The sequence below is a fragment of the Meriones unguiculatus genome, chromosome X, assembly GCF_030254825.1.
Source record: "Meriones unguiculatus strain TT.TT164.6M chromosome X, Bangor_MerUng_6.1, whole genome shotgun sequence".
Taxonomy (NCBI): Eukaryota; Metazoa; Chordata; class Mammalia; order Rodentia; family Muridae; genus Meriones; species Meriones unguiculatus.
In genome coordinates, this window is record NC_083369.1 from 75,977,022 (window position 1) to 76,002,004 (window position 24,983).

The 24,983-nt window shown below is 40.8% G+C and overlaps 1 protein-coding gene across 1 annotated transcript in view; it reads right to left on the reverse strand.

The window, feature by feature from the left end:
• The window catches only part of Kiaa1210 (KIAA1210 ortholog), a 68,640-nt gene that overhangs the window by 19,728 nt on the left and 23,929 nt on the right, over window positions 1-24,983 (reverse strand). The window contains exon 5 of the mRNA XM_060374657.1: window positions 22,424-22,439. Within this exon, the coding sequence (XP_060230640.1) occupies window positions 22,424-22,439 (16 nt within the window). The remainder of the gene's footprint in view (window positions 1-22,423; window positions 22,440-24,983) is intronic.

The window sequence follows — 24,983 nt, forward strand, 5'->3', positions numbered from 1 at the left end:
GCTTCCTGGGCTACAGAGAACAATCTATGAGCTGGGACAGATTGGATCCAGGCCCCCCCAGCCCCTGTGATTGTATCCAAGATCTGAGAGTGGCAAACTATGGATCCCCCTAATGTTCAGCAGCACCTTCCCTTGTTCCGCTTGTCCTGGCTGTGCAGCAGCGGTGGAGAGTGCCTAACCTCAGGCACGGGGCACCTCCTTTCTCTAATGGCCAAACAGAGAACCCAAATCTGAGAGTGGAAAACTGTGGGCACACTGACATTACCTCACACACCTCCAAGTGAGTTCGCGGGCCCTCACCGCTTTGCACACCCATCTGCCACCTGCCACACTTCTGCAAGGGAGTAGATACAGAGCCCCAGGGAGGTGTCCCTTTACACTATTAGCCATAACATAGGATCCCTCCCACCCACACTCCCACTGTGGGCAACATAGGGATCTCTGGGACAGCACTGTCAACATTGAAGCCCCTGTTCTGTGAGTCTCTCAGTAGAGTCCAGGCAAACAATCCCTGAAAACAAGATGTTACTGCTCAGGCAGATATAAGTTCTTGGAGAACAATGATGAGACAGGCCTGTGGGCCACTGAGCCATTCACCGCATCTACACATGCAAAATGCCCCTGCCAACAACCAAAGGCAACTGCACCACAACCTGCACCTGAACTCCTCCCTTACACTTCATCCTTCCAGGCAGTAACACCTCCACACTCCTGTCCTTGTGTGCTTGCACACTTGCACCTGTAATCTTCCTTCCTTAGCTGCATCTGAAACACCAACACCCACTCTCAAACTGGAGGACGTCGCTCATCTTCCTGAATACTCCAGACTCCAGAGACAGATGGACCCAGTGTGAAGTACAGGCTCCAGGAAGAAACAGAAAAGGGTATGGACCATCAGATGGCTAGAGGCCAGCATAAGAACACATCCAACAAAAATCAGGATATTGTGGCTTCACTAGAAACCGCCAAAATCGATGGATATTTTAATTCATTGGAAACACAGGAAAATGAGTTGAAAGCTATGCTTATCGAGTTATTAGAGGCATATAAAGAAGAAATGAACAAAACTCTCAAAGAAATACAACCAAACACAGCCAAACAGAGGTACAAGTAGTGGTATAAAGAGAGGAAACAAACAAAAAAGTTGAGAACATCATGGAAAGACAGGAATCCACATTCAGACAGATGAAGGAAAGGGTGAAAGATATGAAAACAGAATAAGAATCAATAAAGAAAACACAAAAACAGAAAATCCTGGAGCTAGAAAACTTAGAGAAAAAAAAATCAGGAACCACAAAGGTAAACATCACCAACAGAATACAAGAGATGGAAGAGAGAAGTTCAGGTGATAAAGATACAATTGCAGAAATTGATACATCTCTCAAAGAAAAAGTAAAATTGGAAAAGTCACAAACACAAAACATCTAAGTAATCAAGGACTTCATGAAAAGACAAAATCTAAGAATAATAGGAATAGATGAAAAAGAAGATTCCAGATTCCAAGGTCCAAAGAAGAGTCCAGGCTCCAAGGTCCAAAAAATATTTTCAAGAAAATCATAGAAAAAAAATTTTCCAACTTAAAGAAATAGATGTCCATAAACAACTCTCCAATAAAAAGACACAGACTAACAGAATGGTTACAGAAACAGGATACATCATTCTGCTGAATCCAAAAAAGATAAACACTACCTCAGAGCAAACGGCTAAAGAAATGTTTTTCAAGCAAATGGACCCAGAAAACAAACTGGAGTAGTTATCCTAACATCTAACAAAATAGATTTTCAACCAAAATTAATCAAAAAAAAAAAAAAAAAAAAAAGATGATGAGGGACATTTCATTCTCATTAAAGGAAAACTCCACCAGGAGGGCATCGCAATCCTGAACATCTATGCTCCAAATACAAGAGCACCTTCATTTGAAAATGGAACACTATTAAAACTTAAATCACTCATCGACTCCAATACCTTAATAGTGGGAGACTTCATCACTCCACTCTCGCCAAGGGACAGATCATCTAGACAGAAGCTAAATAGAGAAATAATGACATTCACAGAGGTCCTAAATCAAATGGACCTAATAGATGTCTACAGAACTTTGAACCTAAACTCAAAAGAGTATACCTTCGTTTCAGCACCTCATAGAACCTTCTCAAAAATTGACCATATAGTCAGACACAAAGCAAGCCTCAACAGATACAAGAAGATTGAAATAATCCCTCATATCCTATCAGACCACCAGGGCCTAATACTAGATCTCAACAAAAACAGAAATAACAAAAAGCTTACATACACATGGAAACTAAACAAATGTCTACTCAATGACAGCTTGGTCAAGGAAGAAGTGGAAAAAAAATAAGAGACTTCCTAAAATTCAAAGAAAATGAAGGCACAGCTTATCCAAACTTATGGAACACAATGAAAGCAGTGCTAAGAGGAAAGTTCAGGGCAATAACTGCCTTCAGAAAGAAGTTTGAGACATCTCATACATGCAACTTAACAGCGCACCTAAAAGAGCTAGAAAAAAAAAAAAGGAAGCAGATACAACCAAGAGGAATAGATGATTGGAAATAATTAAATTCAGAGCTGAAATCAATAAATTAGAAACAAAATAATTTAAAGACTCAATGAAACCAAAGGCTGGTTCTTTGAGAATATCAACAAGATAGACAAACCCTTAGCCAAACTAGCTAAAAGGCAGAGAGAAACTATCCAAAGGAGCAAAATCAAAAATGAAAAGGATGACATAGCAACAGACACTGAGGAAAGCCAAACAATCATTAGGTCTTACTACAAAAGCCTATATGCCACAAAATTTGAAAATCTAAATGAAATGGACAATTTTTTTGATAGATTCCATTTATCAAAATTAAATAAAGATCAGGTAAAAACGTTAAATAGTACTATATACCCCAAGGATATAGAAGCAGTCAACAGAAGCCTTCCTTCCAAAAAAAAAAAAAAACAGGACCCAGATGGTTTCAGCACAGAATTCTACCAGACCTTCAAAGAAGAGCTAACTTCAATTAACTTCAATTATCTTCAAACTATTCCACAAAGTAGAAACAGAAGGAACATTACCAAACTCATTCTATGAGGCTACAGTCACCTTGATACATAAACCGTAAAGATAAAAAAAAAAAAAGACAGAGCTTCAGACCTATCTCTCTTGTGAACATTGATGCAAAAATATTTAATAAAATACTTGCAAACTGAATCCAAGAACATATAAAAGATATTATCCACTATGACCAAGTAGGTTTCATCCCAGGCATACAAGGGTGGTTCACTGTATGGAAATCCATCAACGTAATCCACCACATAAACAAACTGAAGGATAAAGACCACATGATCGTCTCCTCAGAAGCCCGAAAAAGCATTTAACAAAATCCAACACCCATTCATGTTTAAAGTTTTGGAGAGATCAGTGATACAAGGCACATACCTAAACATAGTAAAGGCAATATACTGCAAGCCTACAGCCAACAAGAAACTAAATGGAGAGAAACTGAAATCAATCTCACTGAAATCAGGGACAAGGCAAGGCTGCCCACTCTTTCTGTACTTTTTCAACACAGTTCTTGAAGTCCTAGCTAGAGGAATAAGACAACTAAAGAAGATAAAAGAGATACAAATCAGAAAGGAAGAAATCAAAGTATCACTATTTACAGATGATATGATAGTATATATGAGTGACCCCAAAAATTCAACCAGAGAGCTCCTTCAGCTGATAAACCCTTTCAGCAAAGTGACTGGACACAAAATTAAGGCAAAAATACCTGTAGCCCTCCTGTATACCTAATACAAAATGGCTGAGAAAGAAATTAGGGAAACTACACCCTTCATAATAGCCACTAATAACATAAACTATTTTGGTGTGACTCTAACTAAACAAGTGAATAACCTGTTTGAAAAAAAATCTTCAAGTCTCTGAAGAAAGAAATTGAAGAAGATATCAGAAGATGGAAAGATCTCCCGTGCTCATAAATCAGTAGGATTAACAGAGTCAAAATGGCCATACTGCCAAAAGTCAATGCAATTCCCATCAAAACGCCAACACAATTCTTTACAGAACAGGAAAGAACAATTTTCAATTTCATATAAAAAAAAAAACAAACAAAAACCAGAATTACTAAAACAATCCTGTACAACAACATATGGTCTGGAGGTATCTCCATCCCTGATATCAAGCTATACTACAGAGCAATAGTAATAAAAATTGCATGTAACTAGCAGAGAAACAAGCTGGAGAATCAATGGAATTAAATAGAAGACCCAGAAATAAACTCACACACCTATGGACACTTGATTTTTTTACAAACAAGCAAAACAATACAATGGAAAAAAAAAGCATCTTTAACAACTGGTGCTGTTCTAACTGGATGTCTACCTGTAGAAAAGTGCAAATAGATCTATACTTATCAACCTGCACACAACTAAAGTCCAAGTGGACCAAAGATCTTAATATAAAACCAGACACACTAAATCAGTTAGAAGAAAAAGTGGTGAAAAGCCTAGAACTCATTGGCACAGGAGACAAATTCCTGAACAAAAACAGCAATATCACAGGATGGGCAACTGTTGGGCAGAGTGAAGGGAATTTTATGTAAGAACTGGGAAATAGTAAGAGCTGGAGAGGACAGGGTCTCCACAAGGAGAGCAATAGAACCAGAAAATTTGAACACAGGGAACTTCCCAGAGACTCATACTCCAACCAAGGACTATTCATAGAGATAACCCAGAACCCCTGCACAGATGTAGCCCAGGGCAGTTCAGAGTCCAATTGGGTTAGATAGTAATGTGAAGAGGGACTGCCTCTGACATAATCTGATTGGCCTGCTCTTTGATCACCTCCCCCGGGGGGGAGCAGCCTTACCAGGCCATAGTAGAGGACAATGCAGCCACTTTTGATGTGAACTGATGGACTAAGATCAGAAAGGAGAGGAGAACCTCCCCTATCAGTGGACTTGGGGAGTGGCATGCATGCAGAGGGAGGAGGGAGGGTAGGATTGGGAGGGGAGGAGGGAGGGGCTTATGGGGGATGCAGAATAAATAAAGTGTAATTGATGAAAAATTAAAAAAAAACTGAAAAAAAGATTAAAAAATTCCATTTTATTAGTTTAAAAAAAAGATAAAAAAAAATCAGTGAATGGGACCTCATGAAACTCAAAAGCTTCTGTAAAGCAAAGGACACTGTTATCAGAACAAAACAACAACCTACAGACTGGGAAAGGATCTTCACCAACCCTATATCTGACAGAAGGCTAATATGCAGAATATATAAAGAACTCAACATGATAAAAAGCAACAAACCAAGTATTCCATTTTCTTAAAAAATAGGGTACAGGGCTGAACAAAGAATTCTCAGTAGAGGACTACTGAATAGCAGAGAAAAAAAAGAAATGTTTATCGTCCTTTGTCATCAGAAAAATGCAAATAAAAATGACCCTGCGATTTCACCTTACACCCATCAGAATAGCTAAGACCAAAAACACAAGTGGCAACACATGCTGGAGAGGATGTGGAGAAAGGGGAACCCCCCCCCATTGTTGGTGGGAATGTAACCTTGTAAAACCACTTTAGAAATCAATCTTGCAATTTCTCAGAAAATTAGAAGTATGGCTACCTTAAGATACAGCTATACCACTCCTAGGCATATATCCAAAATATGCTCAAGTATACAACAAGGACATTTGCTCAACCTTGTGCATAGCAGCTTTATTTGTAATAGCCAGAACCTGGAAACAACCCAGATGTCCCTCCGCTAAGGAATGCATACAGAAATTGTGGTACATTTACACAATGGACTACTACTCAGCAGTTAAACACAAGGAAATCATGAAATTTACAGGCAAATGGTGGGAACTAGAAATGATTATCCTGAGTGAGTTATCCCAGAAACAGAAAGACAAACAAGGTATGTACTCACTTATAAGTGGATATTAGACATATAACATAGGATAGACATACTAAAATCTGTACACCTAAAGAAGCTAAGCAAGAAGGAGGACCATGGGTAAGATGATCAATCCTCATTCAGAAAGGCAATCGACGTAAGACATAGGAAGAAGGAAAAAAATAGGAAACAGAACAGGAGCCTACCACAGAAGACCTCTGAAAGACTCTACCCTGCAGTATATCAAAGCAGATGCTGAGACTCATAGCCAAACTTTGGGCAAAGTGCAGGGAATCTTATGCAAGAAGGAAGACCTGGAGGTGACGGAGCTCTACAAGGAGAGCAACAAAACCAAAAAATCTTGGCACAGGGATCTTTTGAGACTGATACTCCAACCAAGGCCTATGCATGGAGATGACCTAGAACTCCTACACAGAAGTAGCCCATGGCAACTCAGTCTCCAAGTGGGTGCCCTAGTAATGGGAACAGGGACTGTCTCTGACATGAATTCAGTGGCTGGCTCTTAGTTCACCTCCCCCTGAGGGGGAAGCAGCCTTACCAGGCCACAAAAGAATTAATTGCAGCCAGTCCTGATGAGACCTGATAGACTAGGGTCAGAAGGAAGAGGAGTAGGACCTCCCCTATCAGTAGACTTGGAGAGGAGCATGAGAGGAGATGAAAGAGGAGAGAGTGGGATTGGGAGGTGATGAGGGAGGAGGATACAAAGTGAATAAATCGCAATTAATAAAAATTAATTAATTAATTAAAAAAGAAGCTAAACAACAAGGAAGACCCTAGGGAAGTTACTCAATCCTCATTCAGAAGAACAAACGTGATAAGACATTGGAATTAGGAGAGGACAGAGATTAGGACAGAAGCCTACCACAGTGGGCCTCTGAAAGACTGATTGAGGTATCAAAGCAGAGGCTGAAATTCATAGCCAAACTTTGGGCAGATGGCATGGAATTTCATGAAAGAAGGCAGAGATAGAAAGACCTGGATCAGACAAGAGCTCCAAAAGGAGACCAACAGAGTCAAAAAAAATAAGAAATAAAAAAGCTGAGCCCTGGGGGCCCTGCAGAGGCTGATGTCCCAACCAACGACAATGCTTGGAGAAGACCTAAAACCCTAGCTCAGATGTAGCCCATAGACTCAGTCTCCAAGTTGGGCCCATAGTAAGGGGAGCAGGGTTTTCTCTGGCATGAACTCATTGGCAGGCTCTCTGATCACCTCCCCCTGGGGGGTGAGGGGTTCAGTCTTGCCAGGCCAATAATGACAATGAAGCCAGTCCTGATGAGACCTCATATGCTAGGGTTAAATAGAAGGGGATGAAAACCTCTTCTATCAGTAGTCTAAGGAAGAAGCATGGGGGAAAAAAGGGAGGAAGAGAGGGTGGGATTGGGAGGACCCGAGGGAGGGGGCCACAGCCAGGATACCAATTGAATAAGTTATAATAAATGATAATAATAAAAACAAAACAAAACAAAACAAAAGATATTATTAGTTACCCAGGAAGAGCAAATTAAACCACATTCTAGCAGGACTCTAAGTTAAGTCAGTGTTAAGGTAGATGGAGCTGTTTTTCTCTGTCATCTGTGCATGAGAGGGGATTGAATACAGTTATCCTTCCTGAGGAAGTAAGTGCGTTAGGGCTTAAGGCAAAGTGAAGGGATCCCTCTGTACTGGTTGGTAGGGCAACTGAACTGAATTGTACTGAACTGAATACTCTTTTTTTTTTAACACAACAATTTATTCAATTGTCAATTCCAAACCATCATGGTACAATACTTTTAACATGTAATGCATTGGTAACATTCGTGGTTTTAGTATTTCTATCTTTTTATTTTATTTTATTTTATTTTATTTTATTTTATTTTATTTTATTTTATTAATTACACTTTATTCCTGAATACTCTTTTGCTATTAGTCAAGTTAGTGGAGGTTCTTTGTAAAATCACAGCACATTTCAATTCCAGTTTTGCTTCCTGTCATATATTTAGATGCAGTAGCTCAGTCAATGAAGTACGCTCAGAACATTGTTTTAAGAACTATCTTTTTCTCTGTGTGCTAATTAGGCTTTCCTCTCTTTCTTTGTAGTTGATGAGAAGATACTGGCAAAAGTATAAGAGGAACCAGATGCCTCAGTCTTAGGCTGAAAAGCAATCTTATTGTAAAGACAAACTAGGTTCATGCCATTTACGATTAAACCTCTGTTTCTCAAGGATTGGACTATGCCCCCCCCCCCCCTGTAACCTTCACTACAAATGGTTCTGTACTGCCTATTCCAAGAATGGCAATCATGTCTTTGTTTCATAAACCATTTTACAAGCCTACCTTTGTTTCAAAAAGTTATATGACCGGCTATGACTACCTCAATATGACTACCTGCTGTTATGACTACAATGTTATGCCAATCTTGCGATTATGTCTTTGTTTCATGAGGTCTTTAGGACTAACTTGTTATATTTATGTTGTACTCCTATAACCCTGCCTATTTTGCCAGCAAAAGTCCCTATTTGGAAAACCCTTTCCCCTGAGCTATAAAAGTCTTCTCTTCCTCACATCCAATGCTGACTTCTCAAATCTCACTTTCAGAGGAGGCAGCCCTACACACACACACACACACACACACACACACACACACACACACACACATATACAAACTTGCTTTCATTAATTGCCTGCTTTAATCAATTTGACCATGATGATTTCAGTCAATAATCTTTCTCCTCACCCCTTTGGAATTAACAGATACAGAGCAATTTGGTTGGCTTCTCAGGACAGATAAAAGCTCAGTCTTGTGTTAAGAAAGAATAACACCAACAGCTCGGGATCTTAGAGCAACAATCAAAACATGGGACCTCGTGAAACTGAAGAGCTTCTGTATAGCAAAGGACACTGTCAACAGAACAAAAGGAAGGACAGCCTACAGACTGGGAAAGGATTTTCACCAACACTAGATCCGATACAGGACTAATATCCAGAATATATAAATATCTCAAGAAATTAGACTCCAAAAAACCAAATAATCCAATTAAAAATGGAGTACAGAGCTAAGTAGAGAATTCTGAACAGAGGAGTACTGAATGACAGAGAAACACTTAAGGAAATGTTCAACATCCTTATTTCATCAGGGAAATACAAATCAAAGCAACTCTGAGATTCCATCTTACACATAGCAGAATGACTAATATCAAAAACTCAAGTGACAACACATGCTAGAGAGGATGTGGAGAAAGGGGAAACCTCCTCCATTGATGGCGGGAGTGCAAACATGTACATCCACTTTGTAAATCAATCTGGCACTTTCTCAGAAAATTGGGAATAGCACTACCTCAAGATCCAGCTTTACCACTCCTGCGCATATACCAAAAAGATGCCCCACATTCAATAAGGACATTTGCTCCACTATGTTCATAGCAGTTTTATTTGTAATACCCAGAATCTGGAAACAAACTAGATGTCCAACAACCGAGGAATGGATACAGAAATTGTGGTACAGCTACACAATGACGACACAGCTATTAAAAACAAGGAAATAAACAACAAGGATATCATGAAATTTGCAGGCAAATGAATGTAACTAGAAGAGATCTTACTGAGTGAGGTAACCCAGAAACAGAAAGACAGGCATGGTATATACTCACTTATAAGTGGATATTAACCATATATAGGATAGCTATCCTACAGATCTAAAGAAGCTAAACACTAGGGAGGACCCAAGGAGGATGCTTAAATCTCATTCAGAATGGCAAACAAGATAGACACCAGAAGCAATGGAAGAGCAAAAACAGGATGGGAGTCTATTACAGAGGGTCCTCTGAAAGGCTCCACCCAACAGGGGACAGAAGCAGATGCTGAGACTCAGGGCCAAATTGTGGGCAGAATGCAGGGAGTCTTATAGAGGAGATGAGAACAGAGTGGGATTAGAGGAAGGTGGAGGGGACAAGAACCTCACAAGGAAACAAACAAAACTAAAAGTTCTGAGCCCACTGATGTACCAACAAAGGACCATGTATGGAGAGGACTTGGAGGCCCTGTCCAACTGGCAGCTCAGTCTCCACATGGCTCTCTGAGTGAAAGGAAAGGGAGCTGCCTCGATCATGAACTCAGTTGACTGTTCTCTGATCTCTTGTTCCTGATGATGGAGCCTTGCCAGGGCACAGAAGAAGAGGATCCAGGCAGTCCTCATGAGACTTAACAAGCTATGAGCAGACAGCAGTGGTGGAGAACTCACCCCCTTTCAATGGACTAGAGAAAAGGGATGAGCAGAAGGGGGGTGTGATTGGGGGACCTGAGGATGGGGGTTTCAATCTGTATATATAATGAATAAATTGTGAAGAAAAAAATTAAAAAGAAAGAAAGAATAGTAGACATGAGCAATAGGACAGTCAGCAAGCCAGGCCTCTGAGAGGCTGAAGCAGGGGGATTGGAGCTCACCGTCAGCCTAGGCTACCTGAGGAGAGCCAATCTTTTTAAAAGTGTGAAACCTACAGACTCTCAGGCCATGTTTCCTCAAACATTTTCTTAAAAGATTTATTTACTTATTATGTGTACAATATTGTGTTTGAATGTACAACTGCACAAAAGAAGAGAGCACCAGAATTCATTATAGATGGCTGTAAGCCACCGTGTGGTTGCTGAGAATTGAACTCAGGACCTCTGGAAGAGCAGCCAGTGCTCTTAGCCTCTGAACCATCTCTCCAGTCCCTCCTCAAACATTTTGGGGAAGGTGGGCACTTTGGAGAAAATATATACTGCAGCTGTCCAGGAGAATCTGACACTGAAGATGCTGTGGAGCCTGGGTCTGTATGAGCCAAAGCTCTAAAGCTCACTGCTTGGTAATGTCTCCAGAAGAAGCAGCAACTCTTGGTGGGAAGACTGTTCTCAGTAACAAGTGTTTGTGCTAAGAAATGCTGGCACAGGATTTAAGACTTGCTGTTGTCTGGTGTGTGAGTCCGCTGCCCCTCCCCATGTGACAAAGAAGGGTGTGTCTCCATTCTCAGGGGTGCCCACTCAGCTATTGCTTCGCTCTAATCCTTGGTACATAAAGGCTGTCACGGGCAGCACTTTGCAACCTGAACATTCTAGGAAGTGGAGGTGCCAATGTAGCCTGCATCTTCCTTTCTAATACAATCGCTTCAATTTTTTAAATCAAATAGAAAATAAGAACATGAAGTATGGGGGCTGAAGATGTGTGCCAGTTGGAAAGCATGCATTCTGTGAACATGAGGTCCTGGGTTTCATCCTTAGTGTGTACCCACAAAAAACATGGAATTCAGAATTAAATATGACTTAATTCATGGTTTGGGGTATACCATTTACTGAATCAAGATTTCTAGCCTCCTTATAGAGATATTGGTGTGTAGTTGCAAAGGTTAAACAAGGTGATATATGACAAGTGTTTATCACAGTGCCTTTCACATAAGAATCTCCGCCCCAAATGCTGGCTGATATTTAACATGTTGGGGTTAGGATAATTGTCAGCTTCTCCATTGTATTAGCTAACAAAAATGCCATTGCTGCTGTCGGGCATTGAAAGTTTAAATTTATGACAGATATAGGTCACATAACTCAATGAAGGTTGCTATAGATTTGGGTAAAGGTCCTGGGTTGAGGTTTCATCTTTATCTCTGATAGGCACTGTAGCCTTGGCCAAATCATTTCTTCTTGCTGAACTTCACTTGTTTCATCTAAAATGGGCACAATAGTACCCATAGTCCTTTGTACGTTAACGTCTTCCTTGTAAACTGCAAATTTCTGTGTGAAAATTGGAAGGTGTCATTCTACTTTCCTCTGATTTATCACATGAAATTAACAAAGAATGCTCTGAGTTTCAGAGACTCATCAGGATTAAGAGTGAATTAATTATAAAGAAAGCCACCAAAATAACACAAGAATTTTAATCAGAAGGAAGCAGCAATGTAGTGATCTAAACGAATTCCATTAGCCAACATGATGAAAGAACTGCCAACAACCTAACCTCGAATATGTTACACAGAAACGTTTATCCTCTGATGGGACTGAGGTTGGGCTATTTAATCAGCTGTGACTTGAACCTGTTCAACTCTGTTCACAAGTGTGAAAGTGTTATTCGGTCCTGTGCACATGACTTCTTTTCCGTGCAATCATTTTCCCCTCTTAAATACAGTACTGAAAAGGGAATTCTGTCAGTGAAGTTCTGTGGTGGATGGAGATGACTAAGGTTCTGGGAATGATAGGGTGCTGGGAATCATTAGGCAAGAGGATCTCATGGTTAAAGTGGGAGGTTAATTGAGCCCTGCTCAGCCCAACCATATACTAGGGAATATTTGGGTTCCTCTGCATGACAAACACTGAGATCAGACAGAGTCACATGTCACATGGGAACACAAAGCTGCCTGCTTGTGCTCACTGCCTCTCAAGGCTAATGTGAAGAACTGGAGCCCATGTACTCGATTAGAGGCCTAAAATAGCAGGAGGGAAAGTAGTCTGGGAGAAAACCATATGCTTTGCAGACTGGAGCTGAAACACACCAGGCACCTTCCTCTCTACTTGAGAACTGGTGGAAGGAAGAAACTGTGATAGCAAAACTGCTTAGGTAAGTCTTTCTTCCAATTCAATCCCAGGGACTTCTGAGGAGAAAGCAAGCTTGAGCACCTAGGACTACAACTGATGGCATGCATTTCCTGCTTCTGCCATTAGAGGGAAACAGCTGAAAAAAAGAAAGAGCATGTGAATTGCTCCAACACACAGAAATTTAATCATTGTTTACTCTGACCTGTCTGGATGTTTTCTACTCAGTTTCCTCCCTGTTGTTCTGTGAGAAGGCAGTGGAAACTGAGTTTGTGGGGAAACATTTGGGGACAGGAGCAAGGAGCCATGGTGAGTAAGCTGTATCATCTATCTTTAAAGGGTCATTTATCCAGAACAGCTTATCTCTGGATGTCAATGAGAGTTGCAACCTTAGAAGCTGCTGCTGCTGCTGCCGCCGCCAACTGCACATCCCCTAGGTTCACCATAGTGAGGTAATAAGTCTGGAATCATGCCAAAAATAGCAGAGACACTTTTGTTTGGGGATGATTAGGGATTGCCCTGTGATATCAAAGACTTCAGCTTCTACCTGACAGCCCAATAATTATTCTATATTAGCCTAACTCAACTCAGTTCAATTTGAGGGGCTGTGTTTTGTTTTTGAGACATGAATATCCATCAACAGATGAATGGCTGTAATCCGTGTAATACACGAGTGATCTTCAAAACCAATGCGCTAAGTGAAAAAAGCTACCTATAAAGACTTCATATTATTCATTCTCTTTATATGAATTATGTCAAATAAGAAAATGAAGAAAGAGTAATTGAAGTAGTGTTTGTTACCAGGGGTTGATAGAAGATAGGAATAGGGAGTCACTGCTTAACAAACTTTTCACTTGGGAGATCCAAACAAGTTCTTGCCGTGGATAGTGGTGGAGGCTGTGTGTAACTCCACTGAACCATATTCTAAAATAGATTGTATGGTTAATATTATATAATCCAATCCTCCCACCAACTCAGAGGACCCACCCCCATCCATCTGATTCAGTAGTGTTCTGCAGAATATAGTCATAACCCAATTCCATAAATTAATCATTTTCCATCTACCTACTGTCAGTCTGTGCTTTAATTTTGGTCTAACCTAAATTTTATGTGCCAAAGGCAGCTTTTCTTCATACAATCTTCTTTCTATGCTGGGATCTGAAGTGCAGTGACACTGGGCTACATCCCCAAATGCATTTACAGTATCTTTTAACATCAAAAGAGGGTTTTTCTCTGACTGTCTACATATTTTCTTTTTAAAGTATGTTTCTGTTTGCTTTTAGTTCCCAGTATCAATGACTCCAAATTCTAAACTCATCTAGGTTCACAACAACCAATTAGGGTAAACATAAGTTTGAGAGTGGAGTTGTTAATATGAGTAAAACTGATTTTTCAGTTGCTAATAGATAGTATTCGGTTGGCAGATCTAAACATGTAAAACACATATGTTTGCATGCTCACTAGCGTGCTGTTTTTATTATGATAGACAGTTATGAAATAATATTGCATTGCTTAATCTCTGAATTTTTTAAAATGTATAAGGTTTGATTCAGTTAAAGAAGCTTTATTTTAATTGTAATAAGATAACTGAAATTGTCCACAAACTGATGTATTTCTGAAACGCTGTATTTCATTGTATACGAGTTAATGTAGTGATTATCTGGTTTGTGAAACTGAATGGAATATGTAAACCATGGATCAAATCAAAAGTTAAGAATGGCCTTTTCTTTTCCAAAGTAACACTCTGGTTTGTCCCTGGAGTTGAGATATCGCAAGAGAAAATAGAAAAAGAAATTGTGCTTTGGATAGGTAGCCAACCTTGAACCTATCCCTGAGAGTAGAACTAATAGTCACCTTTGTTGGTGTTGGTGAGTGATGTGATGAAGACTTCTTTCTGGAGCTCCTGGGTGACTTGTCACCAGCAATGGCTTTTTGCATCTCCTGATAGACTTTCTCAGATCTGGTAGCATGTGGGCTGGTGCTCAATCTCCGTAAGTGTGAAGGTTGTGCTGGGGTCTGGTAAAAGGGAGAACGGAAAGGTTCAAATTTGAGTGTCTTCCCCTGGAATTCTGGTATTTTTTGGTCCTTAACAGGCTAAAGACTGACAAGCCAAAACAAACAAACAAAAAAGACATATATAAAAATGTCATATTGAAATCTAACATTATGTAGAATAAGTGCTAAGAAGAGCTAAGAGATTGCTCAAAAGTAAAAGTGCCCACCATGAAAAGATGAGGATCTGAATTCAAATTCCCCAAACTCATATAAAATTAGGATGAGTAGCAGAGGCACCTGTAATCCTACTACCTCAATGTCAAGATGGAGGTCAGTGACAGGAAAATCCCTGGAAATTTGTAAGTCAGCTAGACTGAAGTATACAATAGAAAAACAGCAGAGACTTCGTCTGCAAGAAAGGGAGTTGAAAGGTGAAAATCAATGACTGAGGTTCTGAGTTTGTCCTCTGACAATTGTGTGCACACACACTGCATATGTGTGTGTGTTTATATGTATGCAGGTATGTATATGTCAACAATGCCCATGAAGCCTCCATAGATTAATATAAGCTGAAGACGCTTGGTGAAGACATGGTGGTTTGAATAAGAATGACCTCCATAGGCTCACATATTTGAATGTTTAATCATCGTATGTGTGCATGTCTGTCTGTATATAAAACAGCCACTGGAAAACAGAGTTGAGAAGAAATCTCCTGCCTCCATGCTGTCATGTCTAATACCTATTTAAACCAAAGACCAGCAAATAGTCTTGGTTTTGATTCTGGGTTTCTGTACACCTTTGCCAATCTCAAACAAAGAAACGTCAACGTCATTTTTTAACTATTTAAGTCTTATCCCCTTCCAGATTCTGTCTAGAAACCCTGCTTCATTCTGCTCTTTCTTTGAATTTTGCCATGTCTTCAAAGTCCAGTGCTTACAGGGGCAAATCTTGCTGTTATTATCTGGGATTGGAATTCACAATATTCTTCTATTCCTTTTACTCCAAAACTATCTGGGCTGGATCTTGATCGTGTTCATTTCTTGTCTCCATATTGTTAAGGTTGATTTTTCTGGAAATGTTAAAGAAAATCTAGCAAACTAAGACTGGGTGTGAGGCTCAATGGTACAGTCTTTGCTGAACATGAGTTTGATCTCCAGTATCACATAAACAGATGCTATAGTTTTATATTTAATTTTATAAAAAGTGTTTTAAAAATGGAGACTTTGGGTTCATCCACAGTGATGGCACTCTGATCTGAGTGGAGGAGGAGGATGCACAGGAGACAAGCATTTAACACACTGATGACCAACTGCTATTGCTAAAGTATCATATAGGCACTTACAGAGCAACCCAATCCCTGAAGACTGCTTGGAAAGAAAACCCTGCCTACTCTCAGAAGGCCTTCTTTGGGAGGATTAAATCCCAATAGGAGGTCCAATATGGCGGCACTGAGAGGACACTGTGTCTGACAGCAGAACAGCTGTGACTACACGAAGACCAACAGACTGAACTGTGGGCCTTATAACACCAGTGATGTGTTTCCCAGGTAGGAGGACACCCCATAGTGTGGGAATGAATTGGTTCCAACCTCAAGTTTCTCAGCTAATCCCTGGAAGAGTTTAGGGGTCCCAGCAGGAGCTCAGTCTCCGGCACAGAGCCACACACCTACATACTCTGATCACCACCCCAGACTGAACTGTGGGCCCCACAACACCAAAGACTGGGTTTTCCATTCAAGAAAACACCCCATAGTGAAAGAAGCAATTGGGTCTTACTGACCTCAGGTTGCCCATACAGTCCCTGAAAAGGTCCCAGAGACACACCTGTGCACTCCACTCACCATCCCAGACAGAACTGTGAGCCCCAAATGACCAGAGACGGTTGAGAGGAAATCCCATGGTGAAGACAACACCAGGTCTGACCTCACGGCACCCAGCCAAACCCTCCAACCCACGAATAGTTCCCAGATAAATTCCCAGGTTCCTGCAGGCATTCAGTTGCCAGTGCTGAGCCACTTGCCTGCACCTGTGAGCTCTACTCAGCATCCCAGACTGAACTATAGACCCCCAAACACCACAGCCTGAGTTTCCCTGTCAGGAGGAACCCCCACAGTAAGGGAAACATCAGGTCCGTCCTCAGGGCACCCATCTAATTCTCAGAAAAGTTTCTGGGCTCCTGCAGGCTAAGAGCTCTAGCCTCCAGCCTGTGTGCTGCACTCACCTGCCACTGACTACTGCTTGGGTCCTGGGGCACTGAGCTCCAAACTCAGACCAACAGAAACTGGGGACCCACGGGATCAGCCCCCACATGCTACTCCAAAGCCCAATCTGTCTCCCTAGCTAAACTGACCAAACCATGGGCTCCCTCATTCTTCAAGAGGGCTGTGCCCAACAAGCACAGTGTATGAGCATCAGTAGCAGCTCACTAAATTCAGTGCAAGAAACCCAGTGGCATGGCAACTGTCTCCAGGACTTCTCCTGGCTAGAGGAGAGCCCCTGGACTCCTAAATGAGCCCAGTTACCACACAAGACCATACACCTGAGGAGAGCTGTGACAATTCCCAGAGAAGCACCAGCCATTCTGTGACCATACCCAAAAAGCTAAGGAGGGATGCTTCAGGAGCAACCATCTTCCTGCCAAGTGGATTCCATCCACCTCAAGATTCCAGGATGTGCCAGAAACAGACAACATCTGAGACAGTCAGATGGGTTAGAGGCCAGAATAAAAGTACAATCAACAAAAGCCAAAGCAATATGGCATATCCGGAACCTAACTATACAGGGGCAAGTAGCCCTGGACCCCCTAACATTAATGAAAATCATGAATGTGACCGTAAATCTATGCTTATGAAGAGGATAATGGAAGAAACAAATAAAATGCATAAAGAATCAGGGGACAATAATGTCAAACAGATTATGGCCATCCATAATGAAATACAGGAAGATACAGCCAGTTTGTAGCCTTTAGAGAGGAAATAATTAAATCACTGAAAGAAATAAAACAAATAGAAGAAAATTCAAACAAACAGGTGAAGGAATTGAAGCAAAAGCAGGAAAACACAATCAGACAGATGAAGGAAATCAACACAATGGTTCAAGATTTAAAGGTAGAAATGAAAAGAAAATAAGAAAAAAAATGAGGAAATCATGGAGAGGGAGAACTTAGGGAAGAAAACAGAAACTACAGAGGTAAGCATAACTAACAGACTACAAGAGATGGAAGAAAGAATCTTAGGTGTTAACGATACAATGGAAGGAATGGATGTATCTGTCATAGAAAATGTTAAATCTAAAGATTTCCTCACACAAACCTTCCAAGAAATTCAGAACAGCATGAAAAGTCAAAATCTACGAATTGGAATAGAGGAAAAAAAAAGATTCTTGTCTCCAAGATCCGGGAAATATTTTCAACACAATCATAGAAGGAAATTTTCCCAATTTAAAGGAAAGGCTTATGAGCATACAAGAGGCCTACAGAACACCTAATATATTAGAATAGAAAAGAAAATCCTCCTGCCACATAATAATCAAAACAAAGAACAAAGAAAAAAATGCTAAAATCTGCAAGGGTAAAAAGGCCAAGTAACATATAATGACAAACCCATCAAAATCACACCTGACATCTTCAAGAGACTATAAGAGCCAGAAGGGTCTGGACAGATATCGTGCAGACTTTAAGAGAACACAAAGGTCAGCCCAGAGTACTATACCAAGGAAAACTCTCATTCATCATAGAAGGAGAAAACAAGATATCCAATGACAAAAACAAATTTAAATAGTACCAACCCAGAAATCCAGCCTTACAGAATATAATAGAAGGAAAAATACAACCCAAGAAAGCTAACTACATTCAGGAAAACAAGGGAAATAAATAACCTCACTACAGCAAAATAAAAGTAGCCAAGCACATAAACACACTACCACAACCATCATCAAAATAAAAGGATCTAACAGCCACTGGTCATTAATCTCTCTCAACATCAATAGACTCAACTCTCCAATAAAAAGACACAGACTAACAGAATGGATGCATAAACAAGACCCAACAATCTGTTGCATACAAGAAACACACCTAAGTCACAAAGATAGACATTACCTGAGAGAAAAGGGCTGGATGGCAGTTTTCAAAGCAAAGCAACCCAATAAGCAAGCAAGATCTTCATCAACCCTACATCCAATAGAGGACTAATAGCCAGAATATATAAAGAACTCAAGAAATCAGACACCAACAAACCAAATAATAAAATTAAAAATGGAGTACAGAGCTAAGCAGAGAATTCTGAACAGGGGAATACTGAATGGCAGAGAAACACTCAAAGAAATGCTCAACATCCTTAGCATTCAGGGAAATGCAAATCAAAGCAACTCTGAGATTGCATCTTTCACATATCAGAATGACTAAGATCAAAAACTCAAGTGACTGCTGAAAAAGCATTTGACAAAACCCAACAACCATTCATGTTTAAAGTATTGGAGAGATCAGGGATACAAAGCACATAACTAAACATAGTGAAGGCAATATACAGCAAGCCTATAGCCAACATAATAAAGGTAGAGAAACTTAAAGCAATCCCACTGAAATCAGGGACAAGGCAAGGATGACCACTCTCTCCATATCTCTTCAACATAGTTCTGGAAGACCTTGCTAGAGCAATGAGACAACTGAAGGAGATCAAGGAGATACAAATTGGAAAGGAAGAAGTCAAATTATCACTATTTGCAGATGATATGATAGTATACCTGAGTGACACCAAAAACTCCACCAGGGAACTCCTACAGCTGATAAACACCTTCAGCAAAGTGGCTGGATACAAAATTAAGTAAAAAAAAAATCAGTAGCCCTCCTGTATACAAAAGACAAAAGGGCTGAGAAAGAAATTAAGGAAACAACAACCTTCACAATAGACAGATGACATAAAGTACCTTGGTATAACCCTAACCAAGCAAGTTAAAGACTTGTATGAAAAAAATTTCAAGTCTCTGAAGAAAGAATTAGAAGAAGATATCAGAAGATGGAAAGATCTCCCAAGCTCTGGCTTGGCAGGATTAACACAGTAAAAATGGACATCTTACCAAAAGCAATCTACAGATTCAATGCAATTCCCATCAAATTACCAACACATTTTTTTACAGACCTGGAAAGAAAAGTTCTCAACATCATATGGAATAACAAGAAACCCAGAATTGCTAAAACAATCCTTTACAATAAAAGATCTTCCGGAGGTATCTCCATCCCTGATCTTAAGTTGTACTATAGAGCAACAGTAATAAAAACTGCATGGTACTGGCATAGAAACAGAATGGTGGATCAATGGAACCGAAGTCCCAGAAATAAACCCACACACATATGGACACCTGATTTTTGACAAAGATGCCAAAACCATACAATGAAAAAGATAGCATCTTCAACAAATGATGCTGGTCCAACTGGATATATGCATGTAGAAAAATCCAAATAGATCCATATTTATCACCCTGCACAAAACTAAAGTCCAAGTGGATCAAAGACCTCAACATAAAACCAGACATATTAAATCAGTTAGAAGAAAAAGTGGGGAAGACCCTGGAACTCATTGGTACAGGATACAATTTCCCGAACAGAACACCAACAGCACAGGTTCTAAGAGCAACAGTCAATAAATGGGACCTCATGAAACTGAAAAGCTACTGTAAAGCAAAGGACACCATCATTAAAACAAAACGCATGACCACAGGATGGAAAAGAATCTTCACTAACCCTTTATCTGACAGAGGGCTAATATCCATTATATATAAAGAACTAAAGAATCTGAAAAGCAACAAACCAAGTAATCTAATTAAAAAATGGTAACAGAGCTAAAGAGAGAATTCTTGATAGAGGAATATCAAATGGCAAAGAAACACTTAAAGAAATGCTCAACCTCATTAGCCATCAGTGAAATGCAAATCAAAACGACCCTGAGATTTCACCTCACACCCATCAGAATGGCCAAGATCAAAAACTCAAGTGACAACACATGCTGGAGAGGTTGTGGAGAAAGGGGAACATTCTTCCACTGCTGGTGGGAATGTAAACTTATACACCCACTCTGGAAATCAATCTGGCGCTTTCTCAGACAAATAGGAATAGCACTTCCTCAAGATCCAGCCATACCATTCCTAGGCATATATCCAAAAGAGACTCAAGTACACAATAAGGATATTTGCTCAATCATGTTTGTAGCAGCTTTATTTGTAATAGCCAGAAGCTGGAAACAGCCCACATGCCCCTCAACTGCAGCAATGAAAAACAAGGAAATCATGAAAATTGCAGGTAAACGGTGGGAACTGAAAAGGATCATCCTTAGTGAGCTGTCCCAGAAGCAGAAAGACACACACGGTATATACTCACTCATATAGACATATAATATAGGATAAACCTACTAAAATCTGTACATCTAAAGAAACTAATCAAGGGAGAGGACCCTGACTAAAATGCTCAATCCCCATTCTGAAAGGAAAAGAGGATGGACATCAGAAGAAGAAGAAAACAGAAAACAAGTTAGGAACCTACCACAGAGGGCCTCTGAAAGGCTTTACCCTGCAGACTATCAAAGCAGTGCTGAGACTTATGGCCAACTGTTGGGCAGAGTGCATGGAATCTTATGAAAGAAGAGGGAAATAGTAATATCTGGAGAGGACAGGAACTCCACAAGGAGAGCAAGAGAACCAGAAATTTTGAATACAGGGGTCTTTCTAGAGACTCATACTCCAACCAAGTACCATTCATGGAGATAACCTAGAACCCCTGCACAGATTTAGCCCATGGAAGTTCAGTGTCCAAGTGGATTCCATAGTAATGGGAAGAGGGACTGCCTCTGACATGATTGGCCTGCTCTTTGATCACCTCCTCCTGAGGGGAGGAGCAGCCTTACCAGGCCACAGAAGATGACAATGAAGCCACTCCTGATGAGATCTGATAGACTAAGATCAGAAGGAAGGAGACGGGGACCTCCCCTGTCAGTGGACTTGGGAAGGGGCATGCGTGAAGAAGGGGGAGGGAAGGTGGGATTAGGAGGGGGGAGGAAAGGTGGGATTAGGAGGGGGGAAGGAAGGGGGGATTAGGAGAGGAGAGGGAAGGTGGGATTAGGAGGGAAGGAGGGAGGGGTTTATGGGGGATACAAAGTGAATAAAGTGTAATTAATAAAAGTTAAAAAAAACCTCAAGTGACAACACATGCTAGAGAGAATGTGAAGAAAGGGGAACCCTCCTCCATTGCTGGTGGGATCGCAAACTTGTACAACCACTTTGGAAATCAATCTTGTGCTTCCTCACGAAATTGGGAATAGCACTACCTCAAGATCCAGCTATACCACTCCTGGGCATATACCCAAAAGATGCTCCACATTCAATAAGAATATTTGCTCAACTATGTGCATAACAGCTTCATTTGTAATACCCAGAATCTGGAAACAACTTAGATGTCCCTCAATGGAGAAATGGATTCAGAAATTGTTGTACATGTGCACACGGAATACTACTCAGATTTTAAAAAACAAGGAAATCATGAAATTTTCAGGCAAATGGATGGAACTAGAGGAGATCTTACTGAGTGAGATAACCCAGAAACAGAAGACAGGCATGGTATACACTTACTTATAAGTGGATATTAGCCATATAATATAGGATTCCTCTCTAGAGACCTAAAGAAGTTAAGCACTCTTAAAGAGGACCATAGGGAGGATGCTTAAATCTCATTCAGAATGGCAAATGGGATAGTCACCAGAAGCTGTGGAAGAGAGGAAAAAAGATGGGAGTCTACTCTAAAGGGCCCTCTGAAAGAATTCACCCAACAGGGGATAGAAGCAGATGCTGAGACTCAGGGTCAAACTTTGGGTAGAATGCAGGGAGTCTTATGGAGGAAGAGAGAGGTGGGATGAGAAAGACATGTAGGGAGCAGAAACCCCACAGGAAGACCAACAAATCTAAAAAATCTGAGCCCACTGATGTACCAACAGAGGACCATGCATGGAGAGGACCTAGACGACTTGCTCAGGAGTGGCCAACTGGCAGCTCAGTCTCCACGTGGCTCTCTGAGTGAAGGGAAAGGGAGCTGCCTCTATCATGAACTCAGTTGACTGTTCTCTGATCTCTTGTTCCTGATGATGGAGCCTTGCCAGGGCACAGAAGAAGAGGATCCAGGCAGTCCTGCTGGGACTTAACAAGCTATGGGCAGACAGCAATAGTGGAGAACCGCCCCCCCCCTTTCGGTGGACTAAGGGAAAGATATGAGCAGAAGGGGGGTGTGATTGGGGGACCTGAGGATGGGGGTTTCAATCTGTATATATAATGAATAAATTGTGAAGAAAAAATTAAAAAGAAAGAAAGAATAGTAGACATGAGCAATAGGACAGTCAGCAAGCCGGGCCTCTGAGAGGCTGAAGCAGGGGGATTGGAGCTCATCGTCAGCCTAGGCTACCTGAGGAGAGCCAATCTTTTTAAAAGTGTGAAACCTACAGACTCTCAGGCCATGTTTCCTCAAACATTTTCTTAAAAGATTTATTTACTTATTATGTGTACAATATTGTGTTTGAATGTACAACTGCACACAAGAAGAGGGCACCAGAATTCATTATAGATGGCTGTAAGCCACCGTGTGGTTGCTGAGAATTGAACTCAGGACCTCTGGAAGAGCAGCCAGTGCTCTTAGCCTCTGAACCATCTCTCCAGTCCCTCCTCAAACATTTTGGGGAAGGTGGGCACTTTGGAGAAAATATATACTGCAGCTGTCCAGGAGAATCTGACACTGAAGATGCTGTGGAGCCTGGGTCTGTATGAGCCAAAGCTCTAAAGCTCACTGCTTGGTAATGTCTCCAGAAGAAGCAGCAACTCTTGGTGGGAAGACTGTTCTCAGTAACAAGTGTTTGTGCTAAGAAATGCTGGCACAGGATTTAAGACTTGCTGTTGTCTGGTGTGTGAGTCCGCTGCCCCTCCCCATGTGACAAAGAAGGGTGTGTCTCCAAGGACCAAATATATCTGGGCACAGGGTCTTTTCTGAGACTGACATTCAACCAAGGACCATGTATGGATATAACCTAGAACCTCCACTCAGATGTAGCCTGTGGTAGCTCAGTAACCAATTGGTTTCCCAAAGTGAGGGGAACAGGGACTATTTCTAACAGGAACTCGATGACTGGCTCTTTGGTCTCCCCACCCCCGAAGGGAGGAGCAGTCCTGTTAGACCACAGAGGAGGGCTTTGCAGCCAGTCCTGAAGATACCTGATAAAACAGGATCAGATGAATGGGGAGGAGGTCCCCCCCATCAGTGGACTTGGAAAGGGGCACGGTGGAGATGAGGGAGGGAGAGAGGGAGGGACTGGGAGGGAATGAGGGATCGGGACACGGCTGGGATACAGAGTTAATAAAATGTAACTGATAAAAAAAAATAAAATAAAATAAAAAAAGAAGGGTGTGTCTCCATTCTCAGGGGTGCCCACTCAGCTATTGCTTCGCTCTAATCCTTGGTACATAAAGGCTGTCATGGGCAGCACTTTGCAACCTGAACATTCTAGGAAGTGGAGGTGCCAATGTAGCCTGCATCTTCCTTTCTAATACAATCGCTTCAATTTTTTAAATCAAATAGAAAATAAGAACATGAAGTATGGGGGCTGAGGATGTGTGCCAGTTGGAAAGCATGCATTCTGTGAACATGAGGTCCTGGGTTTCATCCTTAGTGTGTACCCACAAAAAACATGGAGTTCAGAATTAAATATGACTTAATTCATGGTTTGGGGTATACCATTTACTGAATCAAGATTTCTAGCCTCCTTATAGAGATATTGGTGTGTAGTTGCAAAGGTTAAACAAGGTGATATATGACAAGTGTTTATCACAGTGCCTTTCACATAAGAATCTCCGCCCCAAATGCTGGCTGATATTTAACATGTTGGGGTTAGGATAATTGTCAGCTTCTCCATTGTATTAGCTAACAAAAATGCCATTGCTGCTGTCGGGCATTGAAAGTTTAAATTTATGACAGATATAGGTCACATAACTCAATGAAGGTTGCTATAGATTTGGGTAAAGGTCCTGGGTTGAGGTTTCATCTTTATCTCTGATTGGCACTGTAGCCTTGGCCAAATCATTTCTTCTTGCTGAACTTCACTTGTTTCATCTAAAATGGGCACAATAGTACCCATAGTCCTTTGTACGTTAACGTCTTCCTTGTAAACTGCAAATTTCTGTGTGAAAATTGGAAGGTGTCATTCTACTTTCCTCTGATTTATCACATGAAATTAACAAAGAATGCTCTGAGTTTCAGAGACTCATCAGGATTAAGAGTGAATTAATTATAAAGAAAGCCACCAAAATAACACAAGAATTTTAATCAGAAGGAAGCAGCAATGTAGTGATCTAAACGAATTCCATTAGCCAACATGATGAAAGAACTGCCAACAACCTAACCTCGAATATGTTACACAGAAATGTTTATCCTCTGATGGGACTGAGGTTGGGCTATTTAATCAGCTGTGACTTGAACCTGTTCCACTCTGTTCACAAGTGTGAAAGTGTTATTCGGTCCT